At 43.5% G+C, this 17040-nt stretch overlaps 1 protein-coding gene across 1 annotated transcript; it reads right to left on the reverse strand.

Annotated features, from left to right (window-relative positions):
* Positions 1-338: 338 nt before the first annotated feature.
* Positions 339-9455, reverse strand: LOC134449571 (fucolectin-3-like). Its single transcript, XM_063199587.1, has 6 exons — positions 9249-9455; positions 9014-9072; positions 8371-8680; positions 1672-1826; positions 1266-1545; positions 339-648 (listed from the first exon to the last, which is right to left on the reverse strand). Exons 2-6 carry the CDS (start codon positions 9069-9071, stop codon positions 498-500), a joined length of 954 nt encoding a protein of 317 aa, XP_063055657.1. The 5' UTR covers position 9072; positions 9249-9455; the 3' UTR covers positions 339-497.
* Positions 9456-17040: the final 7585 nt, after the last annotated feature.

Raw genomic sequence — 17040 nt, forward strand, 5'->3', positions numbered from 1 at the left:
CCAATTCTCACCTTTTCTCCAAACTCCCCCATTTGTCCCCCCTGTCAGTGTCTCTGGATGTGATAACCCTAAAACATCTTTCCTTTCATTCCTTAGAATGAAATGAAAAACAACAACCACACAGACAAACACAGTGTTTAACTTATTAACTTTTTTCTAGTAACTTTTAGAAACTTGTTTTTAGTAATTTAACTTAGTAATTTTTTTAAACTTTTATTGGACTACCCTAACAGCTTATGGACCTAGACGACTAGACTACTAGGCCATGTTGTGTTTTGTGTGTCTTTAATGTGCATTTACATGTGGATTATGGAGGAGTGTCATGCAAGACAAATTTCTGTACAAACAGACAATACAAGTTTATCTTATCTTATCTTATCTTAACACACACAAAAAAATCACAATTCCTTTTGGGTTCTCTAAATGATGACATTCATTATGGCTGTGTTTTCAAAAAAGGAAAACGTTATGGATGATGTGTGCTGTTTTGAAGAGCTTCAATCCAGTGGTGATCCATACACCTCTACTTCACAGAGGTGTAGATACTCTGCCCGTCCAGGTATCACCACAGTCACATAACGTCCCTCCATGCCGTTGCACTGAAACGTCTCAGAAAATCCAGCAGGAATAGAGGAGATTACAGCACACCTGAGAAAATTAAAAAGGTCATTATTTGCTGTACAGAGTCAAAGTCTTTATATTCAAAATCTTTGTGTAAATTATGCACAATGGAGCCTGTCAAATAAACAAACACCTAGAGGTAAACGATTTCTGTCTGGTGAGTTGGTCAAGTACCACACCATTGGAGGTGAGACACAAAAGGACAGCAAACCTGTCCTCCAATCTCAACAAGGTTTTTAACCCCTGTTTTATTCGTTGGTGCAGGTTAGTCTTTGTTGGAGCAGATTACTGATTTTTGCTCTAATTGGTCATGGCATGCAGAGGCAAATTGAACAACAACGTTTGAACCCACAGCCCTCAGCCCTCTGAACCATGCAGTGTGAGACTGAACTCGTCATATTACTGTATAGTCTGACTGGCCAGGCTAGGCATGGTGTGCAGCTATCAAAACATTATTGTATGTATTGATATCCCTGGATTAATTGTTCATAAACTCTATTTCTCAAAACTGACTCCACAGGGGGTGGCACCAGGGGCGATAGTGAGCAGAATTTAGTTGGGTTTTTAAAAAACTAAATTCACGTTTAAAAAGACATGTGTGAAGTCCCATTCATTATTTCTCCATCAGCGGAGCAGTCTTTTACCTGGGATTATTGATGCCATTGTTGTCCAAAGAATTGCCAATCCGGATTTCAGCCCCATTCAGCCGACTAGGTTCATGCGCAGTGTTGGTGATGATCACTGAGAAGACTTTGTATGTCTGGAGCAGGTCCACCCTCCACCAGGGGTTGAGGTGACCCTCTGTGTGAGTACAGGACCCATGACCCCATATAGCATCACGATTCCCATCAATAGCGTTATAAGCGAAGCCGTGTGAATGAAGATATGACTGAGTGGCTTTTCCTCTTAAGGCCACATTCTCACCTGCAATGAAAACCAGAATTCCAACAAATGTAACAAGGGTGTGCATATTATGTAATAAAAATGTTCTACTTTATGCATGTATTCATTTTAATTGTTACATACTGTGTTTCTTAAGAGATCACTTACCAGTTGGTGCCAAATAGCCATAAATCTCAACCTCACAGAGACTTAAAGTCCTGTTGGGGCCTGGCAGAAAAACATTAACATAGCGACCACTGACGCCAGGGCTGAATGTGAAGGTCTGGCTTTCCCCAGCTGGGATAGAGGATATTACTCCAACTCTGAAGAATAAGGATAGAGATTCATGTAGAGATAAAGTAACAATAATGTAAATGTGTGTGCACAAATGTTCCTAATCAATCATGTCATACTGTCAGAACTTATTTGTGAGCTACTTAGGCCCACACACTCGTCATCATGAGGTGGAGTCTGAATGCACGGTGCAGTTAAAACACCTAGCTAAATAGTGTGCCAAAAACAAGCTGTTCCTCAACACCGGTAAAACCAAACAGTTAATTTCCTTGGTGGGAGCAGGACAGGGAGATACCCATCATCCACTTCAATGGCATGAAGGTGGAATAAGCGTCCAGCTTGAAAAGGGAACCAACCTCTCTGAGAATCTGCCGTAGTCTACCAACACCTCCAATCTCCCAGGAGGAATATCAGCATCAATATTTTTAGGGACTGAGAAAAAACCATCTGTCCACTGACAACCTGGTATGGGAATTGCTTTCTCAATGACCACATTCTACTGCAGAAAATGGTGAAACTGCCCCACATGTGCATTTCACTTCCAGCTCTTGAGGATGTCTACAAGAAGACCCTACTGTGTTTGCACACACATTCACAGCAGCTCCTCTCATTTGGCCAACAAACTCTTCCCATCCAGGAGACATTTCAGTGTGCAGCTTAAAACCAGAAAGCTCGGGGACATCCAAGGCTACTGAATTTTCTTCAAATCTCTTTCTTCAATCTTTCCTACTCCCACCTGTTAACTATACTTTTTTGTCAACATGACTGTGGGACAGTTAATCTGGACATAGGCCTACTCTGGTATATTCTGTACACTAGGTCCCCTGGGCGAGGGTGTCTGTTGTGAGACTCGAAACACCTAATGAGCTCAGGTGCCAACACTGATGATGTGTCTTAAGTTGCATAATAGTGTATGTTAGAACTAGTTGAACTGGCCAAGCCAGTGACCTTTAGGAACAGGCCGGATGACGACCATGAATAGGATGGCGAGACATGACTGGAGAGACAGCCGATGACTGGAAAGACAGTAACCGGGGCAGATAGGGCCAGCAACCCGAACTGCAGCTCCTGTGAGGGTGCAACCACAAACACGCTAAGAAAAGCCCTAATGAAGTATACACCCAGGGGTGTCCGAGGGGGGGGGAGGATGAGCACCCCAACAGGACAGATGAACCAGCAAAGAAGCGGAATGGAAAAACGACTACGAGTGCAGTCTGTCCATGAGGCAAAGTCTGCAAGAACCTATGGTCTAAAAGATCCACCAGACCAAAATGAAATGCTTGACGGGGACGCAGGTGGTGCAACGCACATGTCCAGTGCCTGGTGAGACGCAGGAGGAGCCCGGCCAGGAGTCAACCTTCAGCGCCCAGACCCTCCACGCCCCACAAGTCCAACCTCGTCCAACCTCGCATTCTGAACACCACCGGGTCTTGTGGCCTGCTTCCAACAAAGAAAGACAATGGCTCCAGTTTGATGAAGATCTGGACCAAGTCCTGGATGCTACTGCAAGGGGAGATGCGGACCAGAAGCTGCTGTCAATGTCTGCAATGATCATTAACATCGGAGCAGAAAGATTTAGCATAAAGGAACAACAGCCAACCAGACGCTCAGGGGAGCCAAACAGACGGGAGCTAAAACTCAGCCAGCTGCAGCAGGAACTCTGGCTGCTTGGTCGGTAGTTTAAGGCGACAAGAGAGGAGGAGAAAGCCGGCAGAGCTCCGGAGTGCACTGAGGAAAAGGCTCGTCACCCTCCGTCGAGCAGAGTGGCATAGGAGGAGGGGTAGAGAGAGCGCCAGGAGACGTGCAGCCTTCATCTCAAATCCCTTTGGGTTCACCAAGAAGATCGTTGGTCAAAAGAGGAGGTCAACAAGTACCTCAATGCCACCTACAGTGACAATGCAAGAGAGGAAGATCTTGGGCCATGCAGAACCTTGATATCCCCGCCAGTACCCCCCTCGGCATTTAACACCAAGGAGCCAACTTTCAAAGAAGTAGAGGAGGTTGTCAAGGCAGCGAGATCAAATTCAGCACCAGGCCCCAGTGGAGTGCCATATGTTGTTTACAAGAGATGCCCCAGACTCTTGAAGCGACTATGGACAATCCTTAGGGTCAGTCCTTGGTTGGCACAGCAGTGGAGACACCAGTGTTCACGCTAGAATTCTTACTGGCCAGACAAGTGGCCGGCTGCATTGCAGAATACCGGACATTTAGAATATCTAACAGACCTTCCCTCAGCAAAACACATACTCCCTAATGGGTCAAAGTGGCTAGTAAATAGGTCTTTTCTACCAGCAAAACTTAAATTTCACTAGCATTGGGCCAGTTGGCTGGTGTTAAAGAGCCAGCTGCTTGTATGCACGAGGAGCAAATGCATGCTCTCTTTCACATACCCGAGAGCTCGAACGAACTGAAAGAAAAAAAAGCAGCTAGCCAACGTGCTGCGCGCATAGGCATATCTAGCTAAGTTATTGACTGAAAACGTTGTGTTTTATCAGCAAATCCGAAGAGGATTTCCCTACTCAAATTGGGTAACGATGTGATGACTGTAATGGTTGTGCAGTAACGGTAACAACGCTACTGAAATTTGAACTGTATTGCGTTGTGTTCCTGCGCTCTCAAGGGAATTGACACGTTCCGTACGACGCTCTATATATGTGGGCGTGTGAGATACATCCACTAGCCATTTTGGCCGGTGATGAAAAAAGTGATAAAGCCCTGCATGCACTTTTACTGGGACTTCTCATGAGCATATCGTTCTCTGAAATGTTTAATTTGACCCTCGACTGTAGCCTAGCCTACTTGGAGATCCACCACCATTTTTCAGTAGAGGTAAAAGTGAAAGTGATTCGCTGCGATGCTGCGCATGCCATCGCATTGGGTCCCAGGCTTGACTTCGCAACTGGGCATGAAATGGTTGTGCAACCGCAATGCCCTTTGTGTTTACTGATAAAATAAAATAAAAAAAACCTGAATTGTTCCTCGACATCAGTCAGCGTGAGTCAAGTGATAGGGAAGCAACTTGATTGGGGAGAACGTGGGGGACGAGAGCGCAAGCAACACTATTGTGTGCGGTTTAGACTACGACACATTCATTTACATAGGCTATTCATAACTATTTTCGGCTTTGTTCAGTTTCATATCACTGGTGTTTTGTGTAACATTCAGTATTTAAAATAGCTAATATTATTTACTGATTAATTTTAGTCATTTTTTGCCGGACATTTTGGCCGGTCACATTTTATTTTGCCGGTCATTCATGATGCAAACCGATCAATGTCCGGTCACAGCCGGCTAACGTGAACCCTGGGAGACACGCAGAGGGGGTCTGGATTTCAAAGGAAAAGAGCTCAAGTACCATCAAGCAATTCAGGATCATTTCACTCCTCAGTGTCGAGGGCAAGATATTCTTCAGTATTGTTGCTTGGTGCTTAATGGAGTTCCTCCTGAGGAACACTTATATCGACACCTCTGTGCAGAAGGGAGGAGTCCCGAAGGTCCCAGGATGCATTGAGCATACAGGAGTTGTTACCCAGCTGATCCGGGAGGCACGAGAAGGCAAAGGAGACCTGGCAGTCCTTTGGCTTGACCTTGCCAATGCCTACGGGTCCATGCCACACAAGCTGGTGGAAACCTCGGTAGACTGACACCACGTTCCAGGCAAGATCAAAGACCTCATACTGGACTATTACAGCTGCTTCGGTTTGAGAGTCACTTCTGGAGCAGTAACATCTGCATTTCATCGGCTGGAGAAAGGCATTATCACACACAGGATGCACCATTTCTGTGGTATTGTTTTCTTTGGCCATGAATATGGTGGTGAAGTCAGCAGAGGTGGAGTGCAGAGGACCACTCACCAACTCTGGGGTGAATTTCCCAAAACCAAAGTTGCTAACTACATTAGCTACTTTGCTGTTTTCAATGCATTTTCCCATTGGCAACTACCGAAGTTGCTAACAGGCTAACAACTTCTCTTTTGAGAAACTCACCCCTGGTATGCGACAACCTCCCATCCGAGCATTTATGGATGACCTGACGGTGACTACAGCATCTGTCCTGGGCTGTAGCTGGATCCTCCAAGACCTAGAGCATCTCATCAGCTGGGCCCGGATGAACTTCAAGCCAGCCAAGTCCAGGTCACTAGTGGTGGAAAAGGGGAACGTTTCAGAGAAGTTCCGCTTCTCAATAGGAGACACCAAAATTCCATCTGTATGAGAGAAGCCAGTCAAGAGCCAAGGCAAGATCTATGACTGCACCTTGAGGGACACTGCAGTACTCCAAGCAACAACGGAGGAGTTGGGAACCTGGCTGACTGCAGTGGACAAATCAGGACTACCAGGCAAGTTTAAAGCCTGGCTTTACCAGCACGGTATCCTGCCTCGACTGCTCTGGCCACTGCTGGTTTACAACGTGCCAATTACCACTGTTGAGTGCTTTGAGAGGAAGATCAGCTCTTTCCTACGGAAGTGGTTGGGCCTACCACGAAGCCTCAGCAGCATCGCCTTGTACGGGAGGAACTACAAACTGCAGCTACCCTTCAGTAGTTTGACGGAGGAGTTCATGGTGACCCGAGCAAGCGAGGTGCAGCTGTATAGGGACTCCAGGGACATCAAAGTCTCCTCGGCTGGCATAGAAGTCAGGACCGGCAGGAAGTGGTGCGCTCAAGAGGCAGTCAACCAGGCTGAGTCCCGCTTGCGTCACAGTGAACTGGTGGGAGCAGCGGCATCAGGGCGGGCAGGACTAGGAAGCAACCCTAGACCTTCCTACAAGAAGGCCAAGGGGAAGGAAAGGCATCAGCTAATCCAGGAGGAGGTCCGGGCAGGAGGGGAGGAAGCCCGCTGCAGTAGGATTGTAGGGATGCGGCAGCAGGGGGCATGGACTCTTTGGGAGGAGGCAGCGGCTCGGAAGGTTTCGTGGTCAGAGTTATGGTGATATGAGACACACAGGATCAAATTCCTCATCCAGTCCTCCCAAGCCCATCCAACCTCCACCGTTTGGGCTTGGCTGAGAACCCATTGCGCCCTCTCTGCCAGAAAGCGGGAACACTGGAGCATATCCTTAGCTGCTGCCCGAGAGCACTTGGAGAGGGGCGATACCGGTGGCGCCATGACCAAGTGCTACGGGTCATTGCAGAGGCCATCAGCACAGGGATTTCCACCAACAAACACCAACAACCAGCAAGACAGGCCATAGCCTTTGTTAAGGCTTGGGAGAAACCACAACAGCTAAGGAGACAATCAGGGGGGCTGCTGGCAACAGCCAGGGACTGGCAGTCGAAGGTTGACCTAGGGAGACAGCTCAAATTTCTGGAGAACATCGGAGTGACCACACTCAAGCCAGACATGGTCCTGGTGTTGGAAACAACAAGACAAGTGGTCCTTCTGGAGTTGACTGTCTGAGAAGACAGGATGGAGGAGGCTTTTGCGAGGAAGAGGGCCAAGTAAAAGGAACTGGCAAGTGAATGCCGAAGCAGGGGGTGGAAGACCCAATGCAACCCCATCGAGGACGTATTCAGAGGTTTCGCTGGCCAGTCTCTGATCAGGGCACTTAAGATGCTGGGAGTGAGAGGACTGCAGAACAGAAAAGCCATTAGAAACATCAGTGATGCAGCAGAAAAGGCGTCCAGATGGCTGTGGATCAAGCGGACGATCCGTGGACAAATAAATGCTCTTAAGACACAAGCGGGGACTTGATCACCCCCGGCTGGGTCCCATGGGCGAGGGTGTCTGTTGTGAGACCCGAAACACCCAATGAGCTCAGGTGCTAACACTGATGATGTGTCTTAAAGGGACACTGTAAGATTTTTAGTTGTTTATTTCCAGAATTCATGCTACCCATTTACTAATGTTACCTTTTTCATGAATACTTACCACCACCATCAAATTTTAAGTATTCATTATGACTGGGGAAAAATGCACTTTTCATACATGAAAAGGGGGATCTTCTCCATGGTATGCCATTTTGAATTTCCAGAAATAGCCATTTTTAGCTGCAAAAATGACTGTACTTGAGCCATACTAGAAAATATTAATTTATTACTTAGTAAACTTTCATGGAATGATCAAATTTGGCAATAGGCTACACAATTTCAATGAGCAGCATAGTTGCAGTACCTTTTCTGACCATTTCCTGCACAGTGTACCTTTAAGTTGCACAATAGTGTATGTTAGAACTGTACACAGTAGATTATTATTAGATGCTGAACTTTGTTACTTTGTCACTTTGTTACTTTGCGTTCTTACGTATTAATGGATAAAGATCAATCTTACCAATTAACAAAATTCAAAAGACACCGGACACTGCTTACTGTTCTTTTTGTTCACCTTCTCCTGCCTCACACCTGCACCTGCATTGCTGAGGGCTTGTGCACAAGGACTATCTTGAATATATATCTTATCAAATTCTTTAGTACTACAGTGTTCCCCCTCCTTGATATAGGCCTACTTGTAGCAAGACACAGCTAGGGAAGTGTTTGCAATAAACATTTAATAGTATTCAACAACATTCATTAAGAGATTTTCAGTGTATTCTGAGTTTTTAATGAGTTATTTCCTGCTTTTTAAAATTGAATCTCACTGTGTGTTGTCGTTGCCGTTGTCAATAAGGGAGCTGCCAATGCGAATCTCAGCTCCATCTAGTCTCTCATGGCAGCAGTCTCCTCTGTTGGTGATGACCACTGATGTGATGACGTACTCCTTCATCAGGTCAACCCTCCACCAGGGGTTAGTATCTTCATCAGTTAGAGTGCAGGATCCATGATGGAAATGTGAGTCCCGATTTCCATCAATGGCATTTTGGGCAATGCCTTCCCCCGCGTATGGCGATTTCACAAGGTCTGACTGGGTGGCCCTTCCAGTCAAAGCTAAATTTCTTTCCGTCAAGCATTCTTGACATTAATATGACAAACAATAAAATACATATTTTTAAATATTTGTTTATAATACAAGGGAACTATTAGAGGACAAACCTATGCCCTGACCGCCATTTGATAACTACATTGCAGTATACTGTAAGCCTCTATTTAGAGATATGCACACAAATTGGTTGATTGGGAACATTTCTGTTAAGAAGCTGTTTTATCAATATTGGGAGCACACTCTCATAAATGTATACTTTTGGTAGTACAGCTCAAAACAAAAATGAGGGAAACGTATTAAGCTGATGGTCATACAAATTAATTAAAATGTTATTATCAGTGTAAAAGTGTAATAGTGCTTACCTTGAGAAGCTGTAATAACTGTTAAAAGAAAACACACAAACAGGAAATGTGTTTCCATCCTAGAGACAAAAAAGACAGACAATAGTTCATAATGAATTAATTTATTTTCTTTCAATGATAAATGTCTTTCAGCTGGAGGAAGCCAAAGGTTGTTTAGTCTATACAAGGTGACCCAATAAAATGCATTCACACTTAAAATCTATGTAAAGTGGGTGTTAATTAAAATTCATCTTACCTTCAACAATCGTCATAAACAACAATGTGCAGATACTTTGACAGTCTGTTGTGCTCAGCATGCATGCTATGCTGTGCTATGTTACTGAGATGGTACTTGGAAGAGATCACTGAATCGTGATGAAGACTTTGGTGGGCATAGCAACTCTCACAACAATCACTGCAAGGATGACCCTGAGCAGGTTTCCCTCCAACACGACACCCCCGCAAAAAAACTTTGACCAACCAAACCAATCAAAGGAGCTTGTTCAGCTGTGGAGGTCTGGAGCTTAACCCCATGGCCATATAGGCCTACGCCTCAGAAGGAGATGTGATTGGTTGGACCCCATGCGTCTCTATTCTGCACATTTTCCATCTGGCTGCCTCTACTGGTGACTTATTATACACTTTACTGCCCTACTGCCCTCATCTGATACCATGGACATCTTACCCAGGACTTTTTACTACAATACTGTGCACTTGCTGTACCATGAACACTTTACAGCATTACAGCACTCTTATTATAGACACTTAATTAATCCTACATTGTGATCTTCTAGACCATCCTGATTGTATTGCATTATAGTACCTTTAAACTCCTTTGCTCTGTTTTTTTTATTATTATTATTTTAAATGACTAATGGGTTACTGTGTTATTAAAAAAATGCATTATTGTATTAGTAGGCAAGGCTACTATTTCTATTAAGCAGTGAATGTGATTGGACGGAAAATATTGTATAGCCAGTCAGTGTCTTAAATTGGTCATGGAAATGTTGTATTGTAAAAATGTATCGTTGCAGGCTCTTTTTTCAGGGTACCTTAACTTTTATAGGCATACTTGAAAAAAGGTTGCAAACTATTTCTTTCTTACCTTGTTGTTCTTGGTTTCCCTTTGTGAGATATCTCTTTGAAGGCTTACCCATGTGCATTGCTCAGCATTAAAATTGCCTGACCTTTTTATATAGTTTTTCACATGAGGTCATTTTTTTAAGTTTACGTTTGTGAATTTGATGAAATACAAATGCTGTATTTTGTTAGACCCTTCATATTGGGGGAAAAATGGTTGGTAATTTCTGTCTTACCTTCTCATTTTCTCGGTTGGTCTTAGCAAGTGAGACGTCTTTGAGGGTATAGCCTACTAATGTTCAGCCTTAAAACATTCAGACCTATTTATGTAGGTGGTGTCATGGTGTGCATGTTTTTATCAGCTCCAGGTCATAAACATGAACTCAAGGAAGAGCAGTAAGGGTGCAATAAGGAAAAATGAAAATCATGCACAGGCATTCATGCCTCCATACATGTGCAGACAACACACACACACACACACACACACACACACACACACACACACACACACACACACACACACACACACACACACTCACACACACACACACACACACACACACACACACACACACACACACACACACACACACACACACACACACACACACACACAGAGTTTTGTAAATGTGTTAACTACAACATTTTCGGACCATTTCCCAGAATTCCTTCACCTGAATGTTCAACCATGGTCATGGGGCTCATAGATTACACATGTAACCTTGTTTCCCTATCCCTGCAACCCATTGTATTAAAAAGAAGCAAACAAACGGGAAATAAGGAAAAGGTGTGTAAAGAAGAAGTGGAAGTAATATGATAGAGTATGTTCAGGTAAATTGGGCCATCAGGTAAATTTGGCCGGATAAGCATTGGGTGTCTCGTTTCTTTTAATTCTATAGACCACCAATTACCTCAAATGTACTGAAATTGTAGCAACATTACTACTCTATCTGTTTAAAGTCATACACTCAGAATGGCGGACAAGACCCTGGACCCTTTGCATGTGCTGCAGGAATATTAGCTCCTCCCTTCTGAGAGACGTTTCTGAATGCCTTGCTGTCGAAAAATGTAATATAAACACTCTTTTCTCCCTCATTCTATAGCATAGCAAAAGGGGAGAACAGTGACAATTTTAGTAAATTAATTTTAGTAACTTAATTAGTAACTAATTAACTTTTTCATGAACTTTTAGTAACTTCTTTTTAGTAACTTAACTTTGTAACTTAATTAGTAACGTTTTTTATTTTTTATTGGACTCTGCTGCCCTAACAGCTTATGGACCTAGACCAGTGTTTCCCAACCAGGGGTACGTGTACCACTAGGGGTACGCGAGCACACCTCAGGGGGTACGTGGGAAAATATTATTTTGAAGAGGGGACAACTGATTGGGGATTAAGACATAGATACTTAGCATTGGTTAGGGGGTACTCATGGTACAACAAAACAGTTTAGGGGGTACGCGAGACAAAAAAAGGTTGGGAAACATTGTGTTTTGTGTGTCTTTAATGTGTGTTTATATGTGGATTGTGGAGAAGTGTCATGCAAGACAAATTTCTGTGCAAACAGACAATAAACGTTTATCTTATCTTATCTTGTTACATACTTATACATCTACTTCATACACCACGAAGGGAAAACCACACAAAGGCAAAACTACTTGAAGATTTTATTATTGAGGTTTTATTGCCGTCAGTAAAGATTACATCTTCCTATAGGGACTGGTGCACATGATTTCTAAAACTCCCATCTTGGTGGATCAAAACATAGTCAGACAAATAACTGTGTAGTTATGGCAAACAGAAAAAAAGATTCATGACTAAATTCACCTGTAAATATCCATTTCAAGCAGAGATATGATTTTAAGGTGAAGTATTTCTCCTTAAGTTTAAATAATTAGGCTACATGCAGATTCATCGTGGCCTTCTCTTTTCGACACACACACAGGAGCACACACGTGCACACACACACATACAGGCTATGATAATCCCTTGTGGTGCTAAATTGTGTCAAGAGGTGCGCCAATTTTTGTGAATTGAAGATCTGAGCAATTTAGTGGACTATATTTTGTGCAATTACCATGCAAAGATAGATTGCGCCACATATAAAAAGTAGAGTAGAGTGTGACTGAGTCAGCAGGGCCCAATATATAGGGCAGTGTTGGGAAAGTTCCTTTTGTACGTGAACTAGTTCAAGTTCAAGTTCACAGCTCTCAGAATGAACTAGTTCGTTCATAGTTCATAATTTTTTCAAAATGAACTAGGTCATTCATAGTTCACAAAATAAATGAACTAGTTCATTTCAGTTCACCCCCCCCCCCCCAAAAAAAATCTAAATTCATTGACACAGCCCATATAAATGCTCCACAGATAGCCATTATTTAATGGGTTAATTAGTGTTAACAAGGACATTTCTGGATATAACTGTATTTTAGTTGTGCATTACAGCAGCGGTTTATTATTATTAGTAGAGAGTATAGTCTTTAACTTTGTTTTCTGCAGTGTTGGGAAAGTTAATTTTCTACTAGTTCATAGTTCAGTTCACAGCTCACCCCCCATGTTGAAAAAAAGTGTAGGCCTAATTGACAAAGCCCATAGGCCTATTTAATTCGTTTTAGATATTAGTCTACTGTATTTTAGTTTGCATTAAGAGTGGTTTATCAGTAGGCCTAGTAGTCCTTTACAGTGTTTGTTGTTTAGACACTGTGTGCTGAGCGATTTCACTTCTTTTAGGTTACTGTATGGACTGCACTTAAAACGGGTGCATGGATTCTGTAACGTTTTCCTGCACTGTTGTTCTCTGTCTCCTGCGCAAAATTTGTCATCCTGCAACATGCCAGTAGGCCTATACAGATTTCTCTTGTTATTGGTGATGCTGCGGGCGGCGCATTTGAACTTCAATAGTGAAGCGAGAACACTCCACACTTATTCCAAACGCCCCGAAGACGGTCGCTAGAAGCGTTAAAGGGGTATGCCACTATTTTGGGGCTTAATACAGTTAAAATCGTTGCCTGGGGTTTATAAAGGTTGTAAAGTGTCTTATTTTTCATCTAAGCCGTTGCCTTGCTTTAAGACAAGTTAAAAGAGGGAGCATGTCGCTAAGCCAGTGAAAGTCAATGGATCCGTGTAGCATGCTACACGGATCCATTGACTTTCACAAGCTTAGAGACATATTCCCTCCTTTAAATTCCCTTAAAGGGACACTGTGTGAGATTTTTGGTTGTTTATTTCCAGAATCCATGCAGCCCATTCACTAATGTTACCTTTTTCATGAATACTTACCACCACCATCAAATTCTAAGTATTCATTATGACTGGAAAAATTGCACTTTTCATACATGAAAAGGGGGATCTTCTCCATGGTCCGCCATTTTGAATTTCCAGAAATAGCCATTTTTAGCTACAAAAATGACTGTACTTGGGCCATACTAGAAAATATTAGTTTATTACTTAGTAAACTTTCATGTGAAGATCAAATTTGGCAATAGGCAGCCCAGTTTCAATGAGCAGCATAGTTGCAGTACCTTTTTTGACCATTTCCTGCACAGTGTAGGAACAACGCTTAACCTGAAAAATAAGACACTTTACCACCTTTACAAACCCCAGCCAACCAGTGTTAATTTCGTCAGCTTTTTTAAATTTAGTCTTAGTCTTAGTCACAATGACGAAAATCAATTTTAGTCTTAGTCAAATTTAGTCATTGCCTTCACAATTTAGTCTTAGTCTTCGTCTAAATGACGAAAATTAATTTTAGTCTTAGTCAAATTTTAGTCATTTTAGTCAACATTTCACATTTTCGTCATTTTAGTCAAATTATTACACAAATTATTACTAGATAGCCTATTGCAGCAAATATTCACATTGTTACTAGCTTATTTTCCACCAAAACCCAAATCAGTCCTGTAAAAGTAATTTCAACAGCATAGAGCAAAGGAGCATTAGACACACACACTTCCAGGTGCAGGTTGCGCTCTCTCTCTCTCTCTCTCTCTCTCTCTCTCTCTCTCTCTCTCTCTCTCTCTCTCTGTCTCTCGCGCATTAGAAGCTGCTGCGTATTATTTGCTTTTGAATTTGATCACGTAGGCTACAAGCTCTTCTTCACCTGACCGCGTGACTCATAGCCTGCAGATTGCAGGCAGTGGGAAGACCAGACATCCCAATGAAGTCCAAGAAGTTTCCCTGATATTTGATAGTGGCTCCCCGATGGCCGCGAGTCAGATAAAATATTCCTGATTTTAGACTATGCAAGTTCGCGTTATTTCGATTGGCAATGCTCGTGCGTCATTCCTGGAATACTTCAAATAGATTACGCGCACTTCGTAGGACGCCCTGCAAAATTCCTGGGGAAAAGAAGGCAGTTGTTCTATGCAGACTGGACGACAGAAAGGACATTGACAAACAATGGTTGAACACTAATGCTGTTTTGTTTGTCGGGATGTTGAGGATCGATAAGCATATCCAAGTTTAAGCAATGAGTTTTTAGAACTCTGAATGTCTGGGAGACACTATTGTAATACGCATCGCATGGAAGGAATGACGACTGCCTTGGTTTTTTTTTAGCGTTGCCCTCGACGGGAACAAGTTTCAATTCTCCGCACTTTAAACCCTGATCGCCCACACATTGATTCTTATCAAAACTACAGTAGCCGTGCCTCTGTTTAGACTACTTAAACAACTTTTCCCCTGTAGCGCGCGCATCCCTTAAACGTCTCCCGGTGTCTGATGTAAATAAATGCATGAATCCGATCTTCATGGTTTGCTTGCATTCATACGGTTATACAACCAATATATGTAGCGCCCCCTACAGTACACCATGTAGCGTCAGCGCCCCCTACAGTAGACTACGCCACCCCTTGATTAACACCCTTAGAGCAAGAGGAACTCTGTCAGAAATCCACACAACAAGGTTGTTTAGAAAAGTATAAAAATACAAGCTTTTATTAAGTTATACAATTAAAAGACTCTTTGGAAGTGTTGCAGAAGGGGAAGAGGAAATAAACAAACAAATACATGGGGAGGGGGGAACCCTAAGTACCCGGCCGGCTACCAGCCAACTCAGCAGAACGGTGACAGACTAGGGCTCGGTCTCCATTACACACGTGACGGGAAACAAACCCCTTAAGGCAGACCACAAATAATTCAGAATATTCAAGCACTGCAAGCTTTTTTACACACGAGAGGGGAAACGACCCTTACGGTACAACACCGTCAGAGCATGTACACTGCAACCTTAAGTTTACAATTAAACACACTTGATCACTCAGTGTTCACTATTTCACTCTGCTACTGGTGTCTGGTAACACGAGGAGACTGGATGCCCTAGGCCCGCCACCGCTAGTAGGCCTAGCCAATAGGGCCTGGTGCAGACCGGGAGTTGAAGGGGATTTGGAAGTGGGGACCAAACAAATAAGACAAACAAAAGGTAAACAAGAAAATAAATGAGTCCCCCTCAGCCTGTGGCCCACTATACACTTAGTCCCCTGTCCCTCTGGCCACCAGGACAGAGGGGGATAAACCAAAACAAAACTAACAGGGTGAGACTCAGCCAACCAACAGGCAGCAGCAGCAGCACATACACACTCACACAACTCATGCACTCAAAAGAACTTAAAAGAGAACAGCAACTGAACTGTGCAGCATATGGATCTGTGGCTATCTTGTGTTACACACAGACACAAGCGTTGGGGTGGGTCCACAGGCAACCCCACTACAGTAGTAGTAGTCTACTCAGACCGGCACTTGATGCACATCATACGGATGCCTAGGCAGTCGTGCCTACATAAACAGTCGCACGCTCAGTCAGACGCTGTACCAAGGCAGCAGATAACGCTGCGATCACAAGGCAAGAGGCTCCCGGCATTTCCCCCTTAGGGTGAAACACACGCCAACCAAACGCCGCCAGCCACACAGCTCCCAGCTAACACCGGAGGAATGCTACCTGCCTAAGGACCCCAGGTGCCCATATAGATGCCAGCGCCTAATGAACCAATCACGTTTGCGCTAAGGCCAACGCATACACAGGAGGGGGTTGGAAGACAACCATTCAAAAGGGAAAATGAATTACAGAACTACTCTGCCTTCAGTCCTACACGCTACATATAGCAAACATTACAAAAGAACAGACAACGGACGTCGTCGTATGCGTAAGTGGAAAGGAGAAGAGAGGAAGCTCGAGGAGGTTTAAAATGACAGGAAGATTGGCGCGAGTGACGGTAGCACTATTATCATGACTGCACAAACACACACGTCTTCGTTATGGACAAAAGGGTTGTTGAACATGTTTCAAAATTAACACTTGCCTCAACGTCGGCTCTTTCTTTTTCTCTTTCTGGGAAACATTTTAGGACCAAAACTCAACTGAACAGGACTCACTGAACTAGGCTACTACCTACTGATTGAGCCGCACCAGCGCCAGGCAGAGACAAACAGGGCAACAGTGTGTAATCTTCTATGAAGTTCAAGAAACAATAACAATTACAAATTAATTTTAAACAATTACATTTTTAATGTCCATTCGTCCATGGCTTGTAAATTTCGTCTCGTCTTAGTCTCCTTAACGAAAATCAATTTTTATTTTCGTCATATTTTTATGTTCTGGAAGCAATTTTTGTGCGTCATCGTCTCGTCATCGTCATGGGAAAATGGGGCGTTGACGAAATATTTTCGTCATCGTCCTGGTTGACGAAATTAACACTGCAGCCAACAATGTTAACTGTATTAAGCCCCAAAATAGTGGCATACCCCTTTAATCTAAAAAGTCACCGGGAAGTCAGAAAACTCGCACATTGCTGGCTGGTTGCTGGCCGCTCTGATTTTAAGTAGCTATGCCTGCTGTTTGCTTGGTCCCGCCTCTTTGCACGAGACGGAAGGCAGTTTGAGAGAATGGTGTCTGACGCTGTTAGAGAGAATGGATAAGACATAATACTAGACTCTCTGACACACGTGTTTAGGAATATGAATGAGATCTGGTAA

This window comes from Engraulis encrasicolus, chromosome 5, assembly GCF_034702125.1.
Source record: "Engraulis encrasicolus isolate BLACKSEA-1 chromosome 5, IST_EnEncr_1.0, whole genome shotgun sequence".
Lineage (NCBI taxonomy): Eukaryota > Metazoa > Chordata > Actinopteri > Clupeiformes > Engraulidae > Engraulis > Engraulis encrasicolus.